The sequence below is a fragment of the Mesocricetus auratus genome, unplaced genomic scaffold, assembly GCF_017639785.1.
Source record: "Mesocricetus auratus isolate SY011 unplaced genomic scaffold, BCM_Maur_2.0 Super-Scaffold_15014, whole genome shotgun sequence".
Lineage (NCBI taxonomy): Eukaryota > Metazoa > Chordata > Mammalia > Rodentia > Cricetidae > Mesocricetus > Mesocricetus auratus.
The window spans coordinates 14,618,531-14,639,060 of NW_024429186.1; the positions used below are offsets into that span (position 1 = coordinate 14,618,531).

The 20,530-nt window shown below is 50.0% G+C and overlaps 1 protein-coding gene across 6 annotated transcripts in view; it reads left to right on the plus strand.

Annotated features, from left to right (window-relative positions):
- The window catches only part of Clmn (calmin), a 91,382-nt gene that overhangs the window by 51,058 nt on the left and 19,794 nt on the right, over positions 1-20,530 (plus strand). For all 6 annotated transcript variants that reach the window (XR_001196368.2, XR_005876161.1, XM_013112155.3 and 3 more), the window contains exons 2-4: positions 8,638-8,699; positions 13,155-13,250; positions 16,059-16,142. Coding sequence is in view for 4 of the 6 variants with exons in the window: in XM_013112155.3 (XP_012967609.1) it covers positions 8,638-8,699; positions 13,155-13,250; positions 16,059-16,142 (242 nt within the window). In the remaining 2 variants the exon portion in view is untranslated. The remainder of the gene's footprint in view (positions 1-8,637; positions 8,700-13,154; positions 13,251-16,058; positions 16,143-20,530) is intronic.

Below are 20,530 nucleotides of genomic sequence, written 5' to 3' on the forward strand. Positions count from 1 at the left end.
ATGTGGAGCACAGGAGGGAGGTAGAGCTGCTCAAGGACTTGTTCCCATGCTGCCATGGACAAGAGTTGCCTTTGAGGTCCCCAGAGAGGAAAGCCAACCTGAGCCGAGGGGGTAAGGAGGTCTGCAGTGAACCACAGAGTAGCCCTAGTGATGAGAAGAGTCTGAGCCAGGCGAGAATCAGGTCCTCTGATGCAGTCGTGTGTCAGTATCTAAGGGGATGATTGGTCCCAGCATCCAGATGGGCACCAAAATAGCCAGCTGCTCAAATCCATTGTATAAGGTGGTCTAGTGTCCCCACAGGCCAAACACACCCTCATGTTCTTTAATTCCCCTGTAGCTAACTTGTAATACCTAGCCCCCTATATGTGGGGTCTATGTCTGCAGTCATTTTACTGTATTGCATAGAAACGGAAGCATGTTCTTATTCAGGATGGATAGAATTTTAAAAATATCTATTTTTAATGTGATTGACCCCAAGGATGCAAAAACAGGAGACAGACTGTGTGAAATAGCCAGCTGCTCAAATCCATTGTATAAGGTGGTCTAGTGTCCCCACAGGCCAAACACACCCTCATGTTCTTTAATTCCCCTGTAGCTAACTTGTAATACCTAGCCCCCTATATGTGGGGTCTATGTCTGCAGTCATTTTACTGTATTGCATAGAAACGGAAGCATGTTCTTATTCAGGATGGATAGAATTTTAAAAATATCTATTTTTAATGTGATTGACCCCAAGGATGCAAAAACAGGAGACAGACTGTGTATACGTTTAAGCAAGAGATTTCTGGTCCAGGGAGCATCAGAGGAAACCTGGTGATTGTCCCTGACAGGCAGAATCTCTGTCTGTTACTTGATGCTGAGCCAACTCTGTGCAAAATACAGCCATTTGTGGGAAACAGTGGCAGGATGCAGGCGTAGGCACGCTAGCATCTCACCACCCTGCCGTCCCTGCCCTTCCAGATCTTGAAGAGTCGCAGGGGCCTTGGCTCCCACATCACCCTCCCACCAGCTCTCCACCAGCTTGGGCCGGCTCTACCCTCCCTGGCCACCAACTCGATTTATAAAAAAAAAACTGTGAGCTCATGAGGATGGTTAATGGAAGGCCAGCCCTAAGGTCTGTGAACCTGTTTACTTGGGTGTCGTTGGAGCATCTGACATGCACAGGCAGTATCATTTCCCAGCAGCCTTAGAAGGGGAACATTGTCTATAGACAATCAGCCTCTAATTGTCCAGGGTGTACTGCAGCAGCAACACTGTGTGTATGCAGCACTTACAATGTCCTTTACTAAAAGGTCTCCGAGTCTGGGGTCCCATTGAGGTCTTGCCCTAACTGGCCCATTCTGGTTTCCCTGGTTACCTGCTTGTACACCCTCCCCCAGAGCCTAACACCTTGGTTAACAAGAGGCCTCATTGCCAGGATGGGGTGAAACCCTGTGTTGCAAGAACACAGCACTAATAAATTTAACACTCCCAACGTCCTGAGGTAGGTTTTATGATCCCTATTGCTCAGATGGGAAATCGGAGGCCATGAGAGCAGATCTGACTTAGTTCATGGTCACTCAGAGGGGGCAGAGCCTTCCTGCTCACTGAAACTGCTCTATGGTGTGCTAGAGTAAGGCTGAGAGGGGCGGTCACCTCCAAGCACTCCACCCCAGGGCTTGTTCCCTCAGCCCTGCTGACATTTTGGACCCAACAAGTCTGTGTTGGGGAGGTTGTCCAGGTCATCACAGGGTATTGAGCAGTCCCTGGAAGATGCCAGCAGCATTCCCTTAGTTGTTAGAATCAGAATCACCTTCAGACATCGCCACGTGTCCCTGGGAGTAGTCACCTTGGTTGACAATAGTGACTGAGCCACACTTGAAGAATTCTAAACCTTATCAGATGTTCCTGGCCATGGGTGTGGCTGAGGGACCCCAACAGAGAGGTGAGCTGGGGTACCGCCCGAGGCCAAGCTTGGTAAGGAGCTGATGCCCTGTCGGTTTTGTGAGCGTGCATCAGAACTTCAGTCTCTTGCAGGCATAGGTAAGCATTAGCCAGGAGCCAAGGCAGGCTAGGTTTCAATCCTGGGATTCCAGAGTGGCCACAGTACTTCAGCTCCCTGAGTCTCCCATTCTTTGTCTGTGGGCTCCATAATTTCCATCTCTCTTCCTCTGTAACATCCCGGGGCAGAAGGAAGCTCGTGTGTGTCTTCCAAGTGGCTCTACAGGTCTTCCCTCTGAACTCAGTCCTATGCTGGCCCAGTTCAGTTTCACCAGCTGCCGCCATTATAGGTCACTCAGGACATTAAGTGGAATGAAGGCATTATATATCTGGTCCCCCTTATCTCCTTCCTTCAGTGCCGCTGATCTCAAAGCCTGTTTTCCTACAGATATTTGGATCCACAGCCTTTGCCCCTCACCCCAGGCCAGGGACCTCTCAGATTCACCAGTAAAGACATCCATCTTGATCATCCATCATAAGAGTCCAGGGATGAATAAGAAAATGACTCTTGCCTGGCACATTCAAGCCATTCCTCAGGTGCTGTTTATATTGAATGGCCATTAAGCTGGAGCTTTTGGGCCTGGAGAGGCATGGAAGAGTCAGATGGCCTTAGGGGTCTAGTACAGCTGACCAGGCTTGAAACTTCTGCATCTTTCCCACCGGCCCGGCACAACTATTGGTGTTCCCTGTATCTTCCAAAGACCAAGACACCGTCTGTGATTTCCTCTTTCAAGATGCAGGCTCTCTAGCCACCGAGCAGTGATGTGCAGACTCCCAGGCTCCTGCCTCAGAGCATGCGACTCTGAAGGTCTGAACAGGGTTTGGGGATGTGGTTCACTTGGTGGACTGCTCGGCAGACATGCACGAAACCCCGGGGTCCTATCTCTAGCATCTCAGGTGTCAGGTAGAGCAGTGAATGCCCATTTCCTCAGTTCAAGGTTATCCTGCATAGGGAGTTCAGGACCAGTTTGGGATCTGTGGAATTCTGTCTTAAAAGAAAAGCATCTTGGGCTAGAGAAATGGCCCAATGGTTATGAGTGCCTGCTGCTCCTACAGAGGGCCATAGTTTGGTTTTTAGTATCCAAGTCAGTTGGCTCTCAATTGTCTATACCTCCAGCTCCAGGGGTTCTGATGCCCTCTTCTGGTCTCCACGGCACCCATGCTAACACAAGCACAGACACTACACATTAAAAATGTCAATAATAATAAAAGTGTTTTTTTTTTAGGTTTTGAATGGAGCTCCGAAATTAGCATTTTAACTGTCACCCCAGGGGCTCTGTCAGTAAGCATGGGCAGTACTTTGAGAAACCGAGTCATGCCTGATCACAGTGAAACTGTTTTGAGTGAGGATCTCCATTGTTAGCTGTATGTGCACACAGCATACTTGTATGTTTTCTCTGGGCACAATGAAATTTAAAGATATTTTCATTTGCTCTGTACTTTAAAAATTTTTATAACGATCGTATAATTTTTTTGTAAGTAGCAAAAGCTATCAAGTGTTTCCCCCAGGTTGGGAAGAACAGATATATTGCAGAGGGAATAACTTGTGAGATAAGTTTTGGAGACATATGACTAGAGAGACGAAAGACCACAGGTGTGAAGGAATCTCTCTCTTTTAATTACTTCTTCTAGTTTTTGAGAGTAATATGCTTACTTTTCTCCCTCCAAGCCCTCCCATGTACCCCCCTTGCTCTCTTTCAAATCCATGGCCTCTGTTTTCATTCATTGGTGCTGCATACATATATGCACACACAGAAAGATATGTATTCCTCAATACATAAAAGCAACTCTCTGAGTCTGTATAATGCTACTTGTGTGTGTGTTTTCAGGGTCGACCATTTGGTATTGGATAACCAGTTGGTGTGCTCTTCCCTGGGGAAGACTGTTTCTCCTCCCTCTTGACATTCCTCAGTTGCCTGTAGTTCCTTATGTAGGGTTGAAGCCTGCTGGGCTCCCCCTTCCCTATCCCCATGCCCAGGTTAGCATGTCTTTTGTTACATCCTTGGTCCAGTCATGTTTAGGCAGTCATGGTGATGAGACTTTATGGGTGTGGCTTCTCACATTTCCTAGGAGACACAATTTAATGCAAGCTCTTGTGATCCTCTGGCCCTCACAGTCTTCCCGCCCTCTCTCCCACAGTGCTCCCTAAACCTTACGTGCAGGAGTGTTTTGTAGATGTAGCCACTGGGACTGGACTCCACACTCTGCATTTTGATTGGTTGTGGTTTTCTGTGATAATCTCTGTCTATTGTCAAGAGAAATTTCCTTGATGAGGGATGAGGGCTGACCACACTTATATCTGAAAGAATCTATTTTAATTCCCAGAACGTGTCCTTTTCCTCGGTGACTACCAGCTCCTGAGCCTGCATACCCCTAGGTGCCTGCAGACGGGAAGTGTCCCACCTCCCACTCTGTTTTTGGCAAAGCTAGAGGCCTGTGGCCTTGAGCTAAACAGCAAGGCCTCCCCTGTCTCCTGCCCCTCTTTTGCCTAGTCCTTGGGGTCCTGGGCCTGGTGAGTTCTCCCTCTGCCCCCCCCCCCTGCCTGCTTCTCCTGCACCCCCACTGGCCAGGCAGAGCTGGGATGGCAATTTTACAGCGCTGTTATTCCTTCATTGTTGCCCACCCTGGGCCCCACAAGCCACTCGGTGCGCAGGCCAGACCCTTCCCGAGAAACAGTTTCCTACACCTTTACAACGTGAGAGGAAAAAAGGGGCCGTTGGATTTATGGAAACTATATAAAGTTTATGGAGTCTTGGCAGCCCCGAAGTAGGAATGCCTGTAGGAGGGGGGCACGTTTTGAAATGGAGACTGCTGTGCAAGTGTACTGGGCCTCTGTCGAGACACCAGACAAAAATCCCTAAGCTCAGGGTGTGCTGTGTGAGCCAGGGGCCAGAGAAACTGGCCCGGGTACAGCAGCTGCCAGAGATGGTCTCAGGGTGACCTCATGCACCCCCAGAGCATTCCTTGGAGGTGGGCATGGCTGTCCTCATTCTATAGAGTGTGAACTTGGCCCAGGGTTGTACAGTGTGGCATGACTTGGCTGTGCTGGGCAGTCTGGAGCTCCCTCAGACCCTCTTGTGTGTGTTGAGTTATGTGTCCCGGTTTTAAACACTGAAAATAACGTCTGCATACCCTGTTTCAATTCGGAGCTTGTCTGCTGTTTGCGATTGTGTCTGACTGTCCCCTGCTAGCTGTCAGTCATCACCATACATGCCCCTCCTGTGGAAGATGATGCATGCTCAGGTTTGCCCACAGGGATTGTTGGGGACAGAAACAAAGCCACCCCAGGGCTGGTTCTGAATCAGAGCATGGTCTGAATACACAGCCTTTGCCGTCACGAGTCCCTGTGTCCCACTTCTCCTGTAGGACCCAAGTAGAGTACCCTGTGGAATACACAGTCACCTTTCGTCACCTTCATCGTCCTGGGCTCTTCTAACCCATTTTCCCTTGCATGGTACAACGTTGTACCTTTGTTTCTTGGAGTGCAGATTAATTCCTCATTGCTGGTTTTTCCCAGAGGGCCTGGCATCACTCCAGTGTCTTGTAACCTCTGTATAAATACCAGCTAGGAGTTTGGATGACTGAGTGGATGGATGAATGGATGGATGGATGGATGGATGGATGGATGGATGGATGGATGGGCAGATATATGGTCGAGTAGGTAAGAAGATGCCAAGTCAGGCAGGTGAATAGGTGGGATAGACAGACGGAGGAATGGTAGGAGGTAAGTGGTTGGTTGGTTGATTGGATGATGGATGGAATAGACTGTGTGGTTGTGGATCTGTGGGTAGATAGATGGTAGATGGGTAGGGCGTGTGTAGACCAACAGACGCCCATATTCACAGTCGCATTCCCTGCATGCAGCTAAGCTGTGAGTTCTCTCTCAGCCTTCTTACTAAATGCTTTTCTGTTTCAGGGGCTACGCTTTGCTTTCTCTGAGGCCAGCTGGAGAAGCAAGGCTGGGTGTTTGAATGTGTGTGTGTAAATACTTTACAATCCCCATAAACTTGTTTAAAGACAGATGGGGGTGAGAGTATAAACTCCGGCAGCCTTTGGGGAGGGTAGTTTGGAAGTGGCTATTAAAATTTTAAATGTGCCTACCACTAAGACCCAGCAGCCCCACTTTGGGCTGTCAGGGTTGGGAAATGCATTCGTACGCTTGTGTACAAAGCGCTGTGTGCTGGGGGGGGGGCTGGTACAGACTGCCCATTGGTGTGTCACTTCTATTGGTGGCAGATTAAAAATAGTCACAATGCCCACTGAGCAGGGGATGGCAACCCAGTAGGTACCCTGGAAAACTTCAGCCACCAGAAAGAACAATCTAGATCTGTGTCCGGAGGCAGACAGTTCTCAGTTGGTGCTTGAGATGGACCACTCCAGGACTTGCTGGGATTCTGGGACTCAGGCACCTCAGCAAGTGCCTTCTTGTCCCAACTCCTACTTCCCATCAATGGTTCCTTTTCCTCTCCAGGAAGCACAGCCTGCTGGGATCAGAGCTTTAAATTCCATGCCTACTTGTCAGGGACCTTTAGAAAAGGAGACACATGAGAGAAAAGCAGTTACACGCGTAATTACTGTCTGCTGGCTCTTCAATTAAAAAGCATGAAAGGCACAATATTAAAATCTGATTTATGGGTGCCACTATCTACCCAGTAATGTGGCCAAGAGCCAAAAAGGCACTGTAGTCATTATGGAAAAGCGAAGTCTTTTTCTCTGGCAGCAGACAAATTGGCTCTCATTTTCTCCTTGGGAAAGGAGTAGGAAATGTTTTCCGGCATCTATAGTACGTTCTTCTACTGTGCTGAAATCCAGAATTTAGTAATCTGGGAGTAAATTAGGAGCTGTGTGGCTCAGCACCTTAGGGAAGTTTCCTGAGAGGAATGGTGGCTGGACACTGAGGTGGCAGCCGCCGCAGGCCACCATGCATCAAGATAAAGATTCTGGTGCTATGACCCCCAGAGGAACACCACCTAGGTCCTTGATGGGTCTGGGATGGCTAGGACCACAGAGCTCCAGAGGGGAGGGGTGGAAGTGTGGGGCATTTAACCCCAGTTTATGCATTTGTAAAATGTGTGGTATAAAACGTGTGTGCATATATAAAATATGTGTCAGTGTCATGTATAAAACATGTGTATATAAACTGTGTGTGGGCTGTGTATAAAACATGTGTGAGTTAGGTATGTACCTACCGAGGTATGCTCATATGGAAGCCGGAAGATGCTCTCCATCCTATTTGAGATAGGCCTCTCACAGAACCTGAGGCTTTCTGTACCACCTAGGCTGGCTGGCCAGGGGACCCCCAGGATCCACCTTTCTTTGATTCCTCAGACTGGAGTTACAGAGATACACTGCTGCACCCAGCTTTTACATGGGCACCGGGGAATTGAACTCAGGTCTTCATACTTACAGAGCAAGCATTTTGCGCACTGAGCCATCTCCCCGGGTCCCCCTCAGTGAATTTCTTAAAAGTCATCGTTGCTGTTACAGGTTATTGGGAGAGCCGGAACTGAACACACTTCCTGTCTCCAGGGTAACCGCTGATGTGGAGGCAGACCTGAGATGATTCCCAGGTCTGCTTCCCTTTGTCCATCCTTAGGACAGTTTCTCCTTAGTGGGTGCAGGGGTGGTAAGGCCTACAGTTTAGTCAGCAGATGAACAGAGTTGGCCCAGAGCATAATGGATGAATGGCGGTTATCTGGACAATTAGTACTTCTTACTAAGAAGCATCGTGGGAGAGTGCTGTCCCCATGATTTAGGACCGTCCACTCACCACGACTAGGCAGCAGGTGCCTGCAGAATCTTCTATTCTTGGCTCTAAACATAAGAGCTACTAAAGCTGGGCATGGCAACACATGCATATAATCCCAGAACTTGGAAGCAGAGGCAGGAGAGTCCTGAGTTAGAAGCCACCCTGGACCCTATCTCAAAAACACCTGCAAAGAAAAACAACTCTATTGCTGTGATGGTCAGAACCCCAGGTTCCCTCCATGAACCTGGGAGTGGGCTCCTTATCTTCAACTTGCTGAGCAGAGGCAGAGATGCTAGAAAGGTCTGAACTCGGGAAGCTGGAAGCTGACAAGACAGGAAGTCTGACCCTAAGACTGGGAGACTGTTTCTCTAACATCCCAGCACATCCCAGAGCTCCCATCCTAACCCATTGTCTCCATCCCAGCCTGGGATGTAGCCAGAGGTACTCTGGGACTAGAGATGCATCCTACTATGTCTGGCTTTCCCTGGATTCTGGGGATCCTAATTCTGGTCCTCATGCTTGCCTGGCAAGGGCTTTGCCCACTGAATCATCTCCCCATCCCGCGGCTCTGTCCCTCTGCCTCCAGGCAGCTGCGTGGATCCCGTCCGTGTCCTGTGTGCCCGTTGCACTTCCCACCAGAGCTTATTCGCCGTACAGCCAGGTGGTTGGACACTCCAGATCAGTCTGGATCCGTGGGCTGCTGAGAGGCTCAAGCTTGGGCTGGAAAACCGGGATCAGGTGCTACATAAGGCCTTGGTGGCCCCCTTCTGTGAGGCGTTCTGCTCATGCCAGGGGCCCTGCAGGATTCAGTCTGCCATCTGTCTACATGCAATCTCCCTGGGAAGGGAGGGCAAGATTTTGCCCATGTTTCTCCTGTGCCCTGGTTAATGGAATTTCTTTGTTTTCAGTTGAGAGGGAAAATGTGCAGAAGAGGACTTTTACACGATGGATAAACCTACACCTCGAAAAGGCAAGTGGGGGTCTGGGAGCTGGTGAATGACGCAATCGCCTATATTTGCCTGGAACTACACTACACTGATGGTTCTGTAGAATGGCAGGGAGGAGACATAATTCCCCCAGCCCGTGTGTCCGTGTGTCCGTGTGTGTGTGTCCGTGTGTCCGTGTCCATGTGTCCGTGTGTCCGTGTCCATGTGTCCGTGTGTCCGTGTCCATGTGTCCGTGTGTCCGTGTCCATGTGTCCGTGTGTCCGTGTCCATGTGTCCGTGTGTCCGTGTGTCCATGTGTCCGTGTCCGTGTGTGTGTGTGGGGGGGCATGTTTGTGTTCATGTATGTAAGCATGTAGAAGTCAGAGGACAGCCTTAGGTGTCAGTCTTTGCCTTTCTGCCTGTTGAGACAGGCTCTCTTGCTCACTGCTGTACATGCCAGGCCAGCCGTCCCATGCGCTTCTGTGGGTTTTCCCATTTCCACTTCCCTTCTCTACTTAAGTACACTGGGGTTACAAGTGCGCACTACCACATCTGGGTTCTGGGTGTTGGAGCTCTGGTTCCCGCTTGCTTGTATGGCAAGGGCTTTGTGCACTAAGCCGTGTCCCCACCCCATGGCTCTGTGCATGTGTGTCTTTATGGGTGTCTTCTCACTGCTGTCCACTCTCAGTATGGGGAGCAGACACGGCTGTTCTGTGATTACCAGTGTAGCTGGGAAGGGAACTCCACGAGTGAACAGCAGAAGGTATTCCATGCTGAACAATTGCAGTGTATCCACGGACAGAAGACCATCACCCCCCAGCTCAGACCTGATCTGGGGCTGTTAGCAGCCATCGGTAGCCATTTGGACCGACTTAGGCAGGAGCTGGGAACATCCCTTAGCAAAAGCCACTTTAACATTGCTGCTGAAGAGCCATACTGTGCGTCAGGCAGCCTGCTTTAGGCCAGGTCTCCGTGACGCCTCCCATAACCCAGAGTAGACTGTTAGAATCCCAAGGCTTTCCCGAATTCTTCCGCAGCTTCTCGGTGGCTCTTCTCTTTCCCGTTCTTTCTCGCGTTCGTTGGCCGTGCAGCTTGAGTTTTACATTGTGTCTGCAAGCTGCTGCCGTACACGTAGCACTGAGGCAGCTGATGGAGTCCCGGGCAGGAGGAGCTGAGGAGGAGAGGGGAGAAGGGACGAGCCGGTGAACAACGCTCAGTGAGAAAAGGAAGGGGAGCCTGTAGGAGTGCAAGCTCGCCCCACCCCACCCCCGCGCCCGTGACGCTGGACCTGTGGGCCCCGGGAATATAATTGTCCTAAGTTTCCTGAGACTGCAGGAAAAAATGCACTTCTCCGTTTTTAAGAAAGCTGATCTATTGAAATGACGACGGAGAGCAGTTGGTAGAGTGCTTGCTTAGCCTGCACAAAGCCCTTGGTTTCACCCCCCAGCACCCCCAAAGCCAGGTGTGGTGGTACATGCCCGTCATCCCAGCAACTTGGGAGGTGAGGGCCGGAAAATCAGAAGTTCAAGGTTGTCCTTGGCCAGCCTGGGCTACACGAGACTATTTTTTGGGAAGAAGCCAGGTGAGTTGATGCTTCTTGTACCAACACCCCCTCTTCTCCCCGATGGACACTCTCTTGTTCTCCATCTACATCAATCTCCCCTGACTTCAGGAAGCTTGCTGTACTCCCACTGTAGGAAATGTCAAACGTTTATTTCCTCTTCAAAGAAACCATTGATGGTCTGGAGCAGAGGTTCTCTACCTATGGGTCATGACCCCCCCAAGGGTTGTCTAATGATCTTTTCACAAAGGTCACATATCAGATATCCTGTATATTAGATAGTCATATCATAATTCATAACAGTAGCAAGATTAAAATTATAAAGCAGCAATGAAAATAACTTATGCCTGGAGGTGACCACAATTTGAAGGTCTGTATTAAAGGGTCGCAGAGTTAGGAAGGTTGAGAACCGCTGGCTTGGAAGAAACCCACACAGTTACTGAAAAGCAGGAAGCAGAGCTCACTTTTACACTTGACTATGTCCTGAGCAGGCACATGTGTCCCGTCCCTCCGTCAGAATGGGTAACATGGCGCTGTCACATCACCCATGAGCCTCTTGGACACGAGATAGAAAATGACAAGGAGTCACACTTGAAGCATGATAAATCCTTTGCTGGTTGTTTTGACTGTGGACGCATTTTTGGCATTGCTCTTGAAGTGAAACATTACTGGGGTTTGGGAAGGACAAAAAGGGAAAACCAGTCCCCAAATCTGAGCTCGGAGAGCCCCTAAATTAATGCCTGATGCACGTCAGCCTGGCTGAGAATTCCTAGCAGGGTAGAGCCAGAAAGTCTTCCTTTCTTTGTTTTTTTAGTAAAAATAAATAAATACTGAAAAGAGCAGAGAGTCGGGTAACAAATGCCCCACACTTACCTGCCACCCAGTGTGAGCCTCTTTGAACAGGCATTTGTCATGTCAAGGACATTCCCCTCAGCCAGGCCTGCCCTTGTCCCTTTTGGGGGGTAGGCATATAGGTAGCATGTAGCACCCATTCCGAGGATAAATCAGACAGCACCTGAGAGCGGTGCATAATAAGCAGAGAGAAATTAACGGCCCTGTTTCCAGCCCCGAGACTTTTAAAAACAACCTTTCAAGCGAAGGAAACCTAGGAAGTCCTTGGTGAATTGGGCTTAACTGCAATTTGAAGGCTGTCAGGAATATTTACTGAGTCTCTGGCTTCTGGAAAAATTCCTTAATTTACAGAAGGAGTTCGATCATGCAGAAAGCCCTGGGGAGGTAAGGGGTACTGTGGTTCCATCCATTGCAGACTCCTGAAGCCTGGGGAATGTTGGTCCAGGGAGTGTTTGGGCTGGAGTAGTTTCAGTCTAACCCCCTGCCGTCCAGCGGTGGACTCTGGCCAAGGTCGTGTTTGATGCAGAGGCCCTTCCAGGAACAGCCATGGAAATTAGCCTCGGGTCAGGCTCAACCCCTGTCAAGCGGCTAACTGGAAATTTTGTTAGCTCATTCATCAGGGGTGTTTTGCAGGGGTCTCTTAAAAGGAAGCAGTCTGCCAGGCCTGGAATGTGGCTGAGGCTGCAGGATTTGCAAAGAAAATCCATTGCCTTTGGTTCAAACTCACTGATGCCCCCTCGAGACAGTGTCCTTTTCTGGTGCACCTGTAGGTAGCCTCATCCTTTATTTTGGCTAACTGGGTCAGGGGACTGGGATGCATATAAAGGGTGAGGAAATGCCACCTTCCTTAATAAACAGTTAAACACAGGTTTACCAAGGGGCCACGGAAGGAAGGAGTCCTTCCCAGAGGAGAAGGTGCTGGCTGAATTAACACTGGGTGTGTGCCACTGCCTCAGTTAGCTAGGGGCACTGAATCCTGTTTCCAACTGCCCCTGAGGGTACATGAAGCATCCATTCACTCCCTTAACCTGGACAAAAGGTAAGGAGGAATTCTGGCCAAGGCCGCAGGAGCTCAAGAATGCAGGCTTCTGATCCCCTGTTGCATCAATCTCCATTGCATTCATTGCAACTGTTGAAGGCCAGATGCAGGAAACAGGGTTTTTACCAAATGATCACCCAGCTTCTTTGAGCCTCTGTTTCCCCAAATCTGAAGTGAGGGTTTACACTAGGTCATTTCCCATGAGCCCTAACAGAATTCGTGTGCGTGCATGTGTGTGTGTGTGTGTGTGTGTGTGTGTGTGTGTGTGTGTGTGTGTGTGTGTGTAGGTGTGCTGACACATGTAGAATATGGGTTAACCTCAGGTGGTATTTCTAAGAAGCAATCCACCTTGTTCTTTGAGACAGTGCCTCTTACTGGGACTGGATCTCACTGATTAAGCAAAGCTTCAGGGGTCCTCCCATGTCAACCTCCCACCATTGGGATAACAGATATTTTTTGTGGGCACTGGGGAGTTGAACCCCGGTCCTCATGCTTGCCCAGCAGTAGACACTTTCTTTATCAACTAAGCTATCATCACCCTGGACCCAAAATTTCTTTATGCTTTGGAAGCCTATGGAAGATACTATTTCTTTCTCTCCTTAAACAGAAGCCTGAATGAATGTGATCCAGTCTTGGGGGCTGAGATCTCATGTTAGGTGGGAACTTATTCAGTTCCCTGTTGCTGAATCCCTTATACAACTCTCCTGCCAAGCTGCCCAGCACCTGCTGACCAGAGGCCCCTTCCAGGGCTTCTCATCCTCAGATGATCCTTCTGCCTGCAAGTTTCTCGCACTCTGTTTTTAAAATTTATTTTATGTGCATTGGTGTGAAGGTGTCAGATCCCCTGGAACTGGAGCCACAGACAGCTGTGAGCTGCCATGTGGGGGCTGGAACTGAACCCGGGTCTTCTGGAGGAACAGCCATTGCTCTTAACCTGTGAGCCATCTCTCCAGGCCTGCAAGTTTCTCTTGAGCAAGAACTGCATTGTGAAATAGTTCTATTGATCATCCAGGCCACTAATTGGTTTCTTTTCCTCCTGTCCCACAGTGTGATCCACCTCTAGAAGTTACGGACCTATTCATTGATATCCAAGATGGCAAAATCCTAATGGCTTTACTAGAAGTCCTCTCTGGGAGAAATCTGGTATGTGTGTTGGGGAAAAATGCAAAAGGAAGTACTTCCAAAGGCTTCCTCTTCATTTGGGCATCAGCTTTTCATCCCTGTAACAGAGTGCCCAAGTCAACTATTTAAAGGAGGAAGGATTTGTTTGGGCTCACGAGTTCAGAAGTGGCTGTGATTACCTGGGCCTGAGAAAGACAGCACATCACAAGAATGTGCAGCTGGAAGCTTCTCATCTCATAAAAGAAAGGGGTCAGGAATCCCGATATCATCCTCAAGGGCACACCTCCAAAGACCTAACTTCCTCCCACCAGGCCCCTAAAGGTTCCATCACCAGCCAGTAGCCCCATACACTATAGCTAGTGTGTATAGGCCAATAGCACCTGGGACTTTCAGTGTGTGGTCTTGGGGGAATCATCCCAGATGCAACCATGACATTGGGTATAAACATACTCACACAGTCAGACAGAGTATAACTCAGTATCAGGAAATACTGAAGGGTAACATTCTTTTATCACACGAGGTGGGGGACTGGTGAGATGGCTCAGCAGCTAAGAGCACTTCCTGCTCTTCCAGAGGACCTGAGTTCTGTTCCCAGCACCCACATCAGACAGCTCACGATGGCCTCTAGCCCCAGCTCCAGAGGGCCCCAGTACTCTTCTCTGCCCTCTGAGGGTACCTGCACACAGATGACAGTCACACATGCATAAACACATTTAAAATAAGAAGTGGCGTGAGAGCAGTTAAGAACACTGTCTGCTCCTGCAGAGGACCCAGGCTCAATTCTCAGCAACACATGGCAGATCACAACCATCTGTAACTCCAGGTCAAAGGTATCTGATGCCTTTTGTGGCCTCTGCAGACACTACTCACACGGTACACATACATACATGCATAAAATAAAAATAAGTGGCTCTCACAGTGATGTGAACATATATAACTGAGTAGCATCTGTTTTTCTTTATTATTTTATCATTGTGTTGTTTGTGCACACATGTGCGTGAGGGAGGGGTATGCATGTAACAGGATGTACATATAGAGGTCAGAAGACAGCTCGAGGAGGTTAGTTCTTTCCTTCCATTGTGGGTTCCGGGGATTGAACTCAGGTCACCAGGCTTGCATGACAATCACTTTTGCCTGCTGGTCCGTAGCTTTTTCAGTTTGTTGTTTGTTTTTAAAGCAACCTTATTTTAGTTTGTAAATAAGTAAAGGAATGCCCCGTGTTTTCAGTGAGCCTGTGACGGTTAAGAATCGAAACTGAAGGGTCAAGTTACCCGACTACGCATTGCGCTAACCAGAGTTACAGCTGAGAATTAGGGAAAGCCATCCCGAGGCTGTTGGGTGAGACTAGGTAACCCCTCAGTGCTAGGAGCACCCGTTAGTGTAACAACCAAGAAAATCTTCCCAAGCATTTCAGATGTGCTCCCCTCCCCACCGCCCGAGGTGCCAGTCACAGGGGCTGGAGAAATGGCTGGGGAGTTAAGAGTGATTGCGGCTCTTGCAGAGGGAGGGCTGGGGTTTCATTCCCAGCACCCACATTGGGTGGCTCACAACTGCCTGCAACTCCATCCCCAGAGGATTTGAAGCCTGCCTCCGGCCTCCGCTTCCGCTTGCGTCTACACCTGCGTGCACGCACTCACATAAATAAAAATGAGATTTTTAAAAAGGCCAGATGTGTTTGAGAAACTGGGTCAAGCTTGAGTGTTTGATGTGGCCTTGGTGGCCCTTCATGCTGGTGTGTCAACGCAGTGACAAGTGTAGCCCAATGCAGCCCACTCTGGCTTTGGACCTGGCTTCAAAAGCATAACTTCCCACTCAGCATAACTTCCCGCTCATCGTGGTGGCACTGAACTCAGGAGCAGAGGCAAGGTGATCTCTGTGAGACCGGGGCCAGCCTGGGCTACATGGTAAGTTCCAGGACAGCGGGGACTGTCACACAGAGAAACCCTGTCTTGGAAAAACCAACCAACCAACCAGCCAACCATCCACCCACCCACCCACCCAACCAGCCAGCCAGCCAGCCAGCCAGCCAGCCAGCCAGCCAGCCAGCCAGCCAAGGCTACTTCTCTTCTCAGATCCGTGGGGTTGAGGCCTGTCATACCCATTCACACTCATAGAGTAGAAGATGCCAGTGAGTGCATTCAGGGGCAGGAAGCAGTGGGTCTCAGTGAACGAGCTTCAGGGCCCCCAAAGGCTTTCTTAGAAAGCACATTCTGGCCCCTCATTCCCTCTCCCTGTAGCAGACTCCCACTTTGAAGCCAGGGCACATGGCAGCAACTTTCATGGCCTTGGCCTTTGACCCTGCAGCTCAGCAAACAAGAGTCCTCCACTGCCCATTAGTGGAGCACAGCAGGTCCTTTCTGGTGGAGTTGGCACATGTGTTCTCCGGAGATGAGCTCGCCGTGGCACTCCGTGCAGAACTCACGCTGTTGGGAATGGGGCTGCAGTCCATCGCTGATTTCTATGCATTCTCCCCCAAGCCCCATCTGAAAAAGTTCTTAGCCAGAAACAAACCACATCTGCTGCTGTCCCTGGGAAGGCTGAGCCAAGTGGTGATGAGGACACCAAGTCACATGTTACTGCAGGTCCCTAGAGAGAGGGAGGCTAGCTGGAGAGAACACTAGACACATTTGTCCCATGTCAAGATTCCCTGTTCACCAGCACTAGTGAGTCAAATCCCAGTGGCATTTATTTGGATGCCTCCCGTGTGGGTGTTGTCAACACCATCCCTAACATTCTCCAAAATCAAGTGACAAAGGAGAGGCGCCCATTGTGGTCCTGGGGTGCTGTCTTGCTGGCACCTTCTTAGTGGTGTCTTCTCTTGTTTTCCAGCTGCATGAATACAAATCCTCATCACATCGTATTTTTCGGTTGAACAACATAGCAAAAGCACTTAAGTTTCTGGAAGATAGCAATGTAAGTGTTTGAAGTCCATCTCAGCAACACAAGCTTGCCCTGGGGAGGAGAAAGGGCAGCAGAATTTGGAGATTGCAGGGGTTACGTGGGAAGGCTTAATAATGGAAATAGCCTGCCTTTCCCAAGTCTAGGGTGAAGGAGAGTCACTCAGAGTCCCAGGACACCCCAGTGTCCTGCCCACCCTATTTGTGCCTTCTGAGAGAAGGCCAGCAGACCGATTGCTAAAATGTAACTTTCTCTTGGAACTTGAGGACATGCCAGTCGGTCATGATCTGCATCTGGAACTGTTTCTTGCCATTCACAGGTGAGAAGGGGAGGCCCCGGGGTGACGTCCCCAAAGCCCCCTTTCACTAGGTTTGTTTCTGGACTGATCTGGGTGAAAACAGTCTTCGACTTGTCTGACCCTTGGGCACAGAGTAAAACATTACCCCGAGGCGCGGGTCCTTTGAGGCTGTGTGTAAGACAGGCAGGTGTGTACTATCTTGGCAGAAAAGGAACTGGGCGAAGGATTGTAGCGAGCAGCCAGTGTGTTCACAGCTACAGTGCTAGCATACTTCACAACGATCCGAGGCTAAGGGCTAAGGATGAAAATAAACACAAAGACAGCGGCTCATTCTTACAAGGAGAATGGCCTTTATTATTACAAGGGTAGAGCCTTGTATACCAAAGGCAGGCATGACACCAAGGTCAGAAGCCTACCTTCCCAGGTCCCTCCCGCGAAGGGGTGGGCCAAAAACAGGAATTAGCTTTTAGACAATAAACAGGAACTTGCATGCAGGCAAAAGAAGTGTTTTGCTAAAAGCCCCTAGTAACAAGCGGTCAACAGACCCCCATGGGGGAAGGGTGCAACAAAGGATGTCCAGTAGCTGATGAAAGGACCCAGAGGATCATACAAGTATGGAGCCTGGGGAAAACCAGGTACCTGAGTCATCTCAGAACAGGGCGGGAGCAGATGTGACCCTGCTTTCCTACGTCTGGCTGCTCTCATCGAGCCTGGGGAAGGTGCTCACCACCGCAATGTCATCCCAAGCAGAATGATGTGGATGCCAAACCTGGGGCCGAGCCACACCAAGATACAAGTGGAGTGGGGAATCACACAAGTGGAGGTGACATCTAGAGAAAGTTCTGGATGCAAAAGGTTCAGATGATGGTGACCACAGAACACCCCCAGTGCGCCGTTGATATCAGAACCTAAAGGTGGAAACAGACCAGGAATCTATCAGCTGACAGTTGGATCAGCACCCTGTGGAATATTACTTGGTTGTGAAAAATAGTCTGGTGCTGGGGTATGTTATGACGTAGGACCTCAAGCGTGGTACACTAAGTGACAGGCAGACAGACATGAAGAGTGGTTCTGACATGACTCCTTCCACGTGGAATTTCTGTGACAGGGAAATGGCTTTAGAGGAAGTGGGTTAGTGGTGACTTGGGCCTCATCTCCGTGAAGCCATTTAAAATATAAGCCCCTCCCAGATCCACTAAAGGGCTCCCTCTGTGGGCTCAGGGACACTGTCAGCCTCTGCTTGAGCCAGAATCAGCCTTGCCTTATCGTGACTGCCCGCCTTCCCCTTTATTTGTCTTTTTATAGCAATACTTAGAAATATCCCACCGTGGATGCATGACGTTAGCTCAGTGCCTCATTTGGCTCCCTTTCCCATGCAGGGGGATGATGGCTTAGAAGGAAGATGGTGACAAAGATGGGACAAGATAACCCCCTCCTCAGAGACATGCTGCGTCCCATTCCCAGAATGCACAGAGTTACATAGGGAGCCTTATTCCACTTTGTGCCGCTGCGCGGACCACAGGAAGGGCAGGTCTCGGTCGCTCTGCTGGGTCCGTGGTGGCAGTGCCCAGAGCTGGGTGGGAAATAGGTGTCAAAAGCAACCAAACCTACTGTTCTGGGGCCCTAGGACCAGCCAGTGTGCCCCTTCCCTCCCTTCAACTCTGGGTGACATATAGCCTCCCTGTGGGGCTAGCTGTTGGACCCCCAGTAAGGTACTCAAGCCACCCTTGGCTTTGTCACCTTTGAAATGGGGGCACTGAGAGCACCGTGGGAACTAACTTGGGAAGCCATTGTCATGAAGGCTCCTGTGTCACTTCTCTGAATCTGTCGGCGTGGAAGACAGAAATGGTGGTCCCATAGCCCAGTGGGTTCATTGGTATTCACTGTGGCAGAACAAGCTGAGTTAAGGGGAAAAGAAGGGGGCACTGTCCCTGGAGATCTGAAGCGTGGTGACTGTCCTGTCCATCACCAAGGATGGAAGAAGGCTCTTTCCTCCAGGGGACGCTGTACACTGAAGATGAGGATGACAGTCCCTTAAGTACTTGTGGTTCACTGCACTGGAATGTTCTATAGCCTGCAATCCGGAGGACTTGGGACCAGGAGAACAGACAGGAGTCTCAACACGTGATTGTTTGTGTGGCATAAGTGGTGATGGGGAGCAGGGGCTGGATATTGGCTCCGAGTTTGATGCGTTGAGTTCCTCTCAGTATTGACAACTTCCTTCCTGCCCCCTCTCCCCCCCAGTCTGCCGGCGATGAGCCCGTGTTGTCTCAATTACCTTCTTGGCAGCAGCTGTGAACGGCCCATCAACCAGGGAGCTGGGCAGTCAGTCTCAATTAGGCTACCCGAGGCCTAACTGGTGTTGTCAGAGCCCCCCAATAAACCGATAAGGCAAAGCAGTTTAAAGACCCGTGATGGAGAGGGAAACTGCTGTTTGACAGCTTCTCTAGGTTTTTCCTTCCCCCAAGTGTCCCGGGATAAAGTGTGCAGTGTGGGTTTTAAGAGGTTGTTCTGAGTAGCACACTTCATCTCCCTTGCCCCTGAAGGCAACTATGTATATCTGTGAAGTGTTGCTTGACAAGGAGAAACGAAAGAGAGGCCTGTGCGGCCTGCACAGTCCCGCTCACCCCGCTTGCCCTGCGCAACCCGCTCGTGCTAACCCGCTCACTCTGTGGCCCTTTCCAGAGAGGCCGGCAGAAGGTGGAACCTCAGACTCAGATGCTGTTTGCAAAGTGACATGATGGATGTAGGCGCTGACCCTCCATCCTGAGCCCATACAGGAAACTCTGTGTGTGTTTAAATGCTGAACCGGCTTGGCAGGGTGGCTCAGTGAGTCAGGAGTCAAGCCCTTGCTGCTTAAGACAACATGAGTTTTGGTACTTGATAGCTAAAGCTTGCATAAAAAATACAGGGGTGCCGGGCGGTGGTGGTGCATGCCTTTAATCCCAGCACTCGGGAGGCAGAGGCAGGCGGATCTCTGTGAGTTCGAGGCCAGGCTGGACCGACAGCCTCCAAAACAATACAGGGAAACCCTGTCTTGTAAAACCAAAAAAAAAAAAAATTCAGGGGCAGTGATTTATGTCTGCAATCCGCGCCCCCGCCCTCGCCCCCGTCCTACTTCCTGCCCTTCTCCCCCCAGGGCAAGTTGAGACAGAGATGGGGGGGAGGGACACCTAGAGCTCATTGGCCAGCCAGTGTAGCCAGATCAGTGAGTTCCAGGCCCAGCAAGAGACATTGTCTTAAAAAGAAACACCAGGCAGCAAGCCAGGCATGGTGGCACACACCTTTAGTCCCAGTACTTGGGAAGCAGAGGTAAGTTGGTCTCTGTGTTCAAGGATAGTCTGGTCTACAGAGCGAGTTCTAGGCCAGCCAGGACAACATAGTGAGACCCTGCCTTAAAAAATACATAAAGTGAAATAGTAAATAAATAAAAAGTTAAAAATAAGGTGGAGCCTGGCAGAGGAAGAGAGGGTAGAAGTCTTTAGCCTCCACATACACAGACATGAAATGCAGACTGTGGGTGTCGGGGAAATGCACCTCCCTGACTAGGCCCTGGGATGTTGCAGTTCCAGGGGCCGCAAGTAGCTTTAGGGGTCCACCAAGAAGATCTTTGCGTGGTCAGACACAGGTGAAATGAGCGAGTCACCGCCGGGTGATTTCTCAGGCTGGCAGGTTATAGCCAGTCCGTAGAACATTCTGTATAGATGTAGAGCCCCTGCTGTGGCGCGCTCACTATTTCCATCTTTCTGATGGCTGATGTTGGTGCTCCGAGTTGGTCCAGGGTGCGCTAAATCAGGCTTGATGGCATTCATATGACGTGCAGCCTTCCTGAGCTATCACCGTCCCTTTGGGGAAGAGAATGGTTGGAGCTTTGCACACTTATGGCTCTTGGCAGATTGTATTTACCTGTCCGATTGCCCCCCGCCCCGGCACAGTGGTAAGGAAAGTGCATATACGATAGGCTTGTGATTGGGGTAGACTGAGTCACAGGACGTCAGTGCTTGTAAGACTTTAGGGTGGTGTCTACCCATGGTAAGCACTATGTATGTTTTTTATCAAATACAGTTTTACATATTGGGTGTCCCCCAAGAGGTGGTCTTTGGCA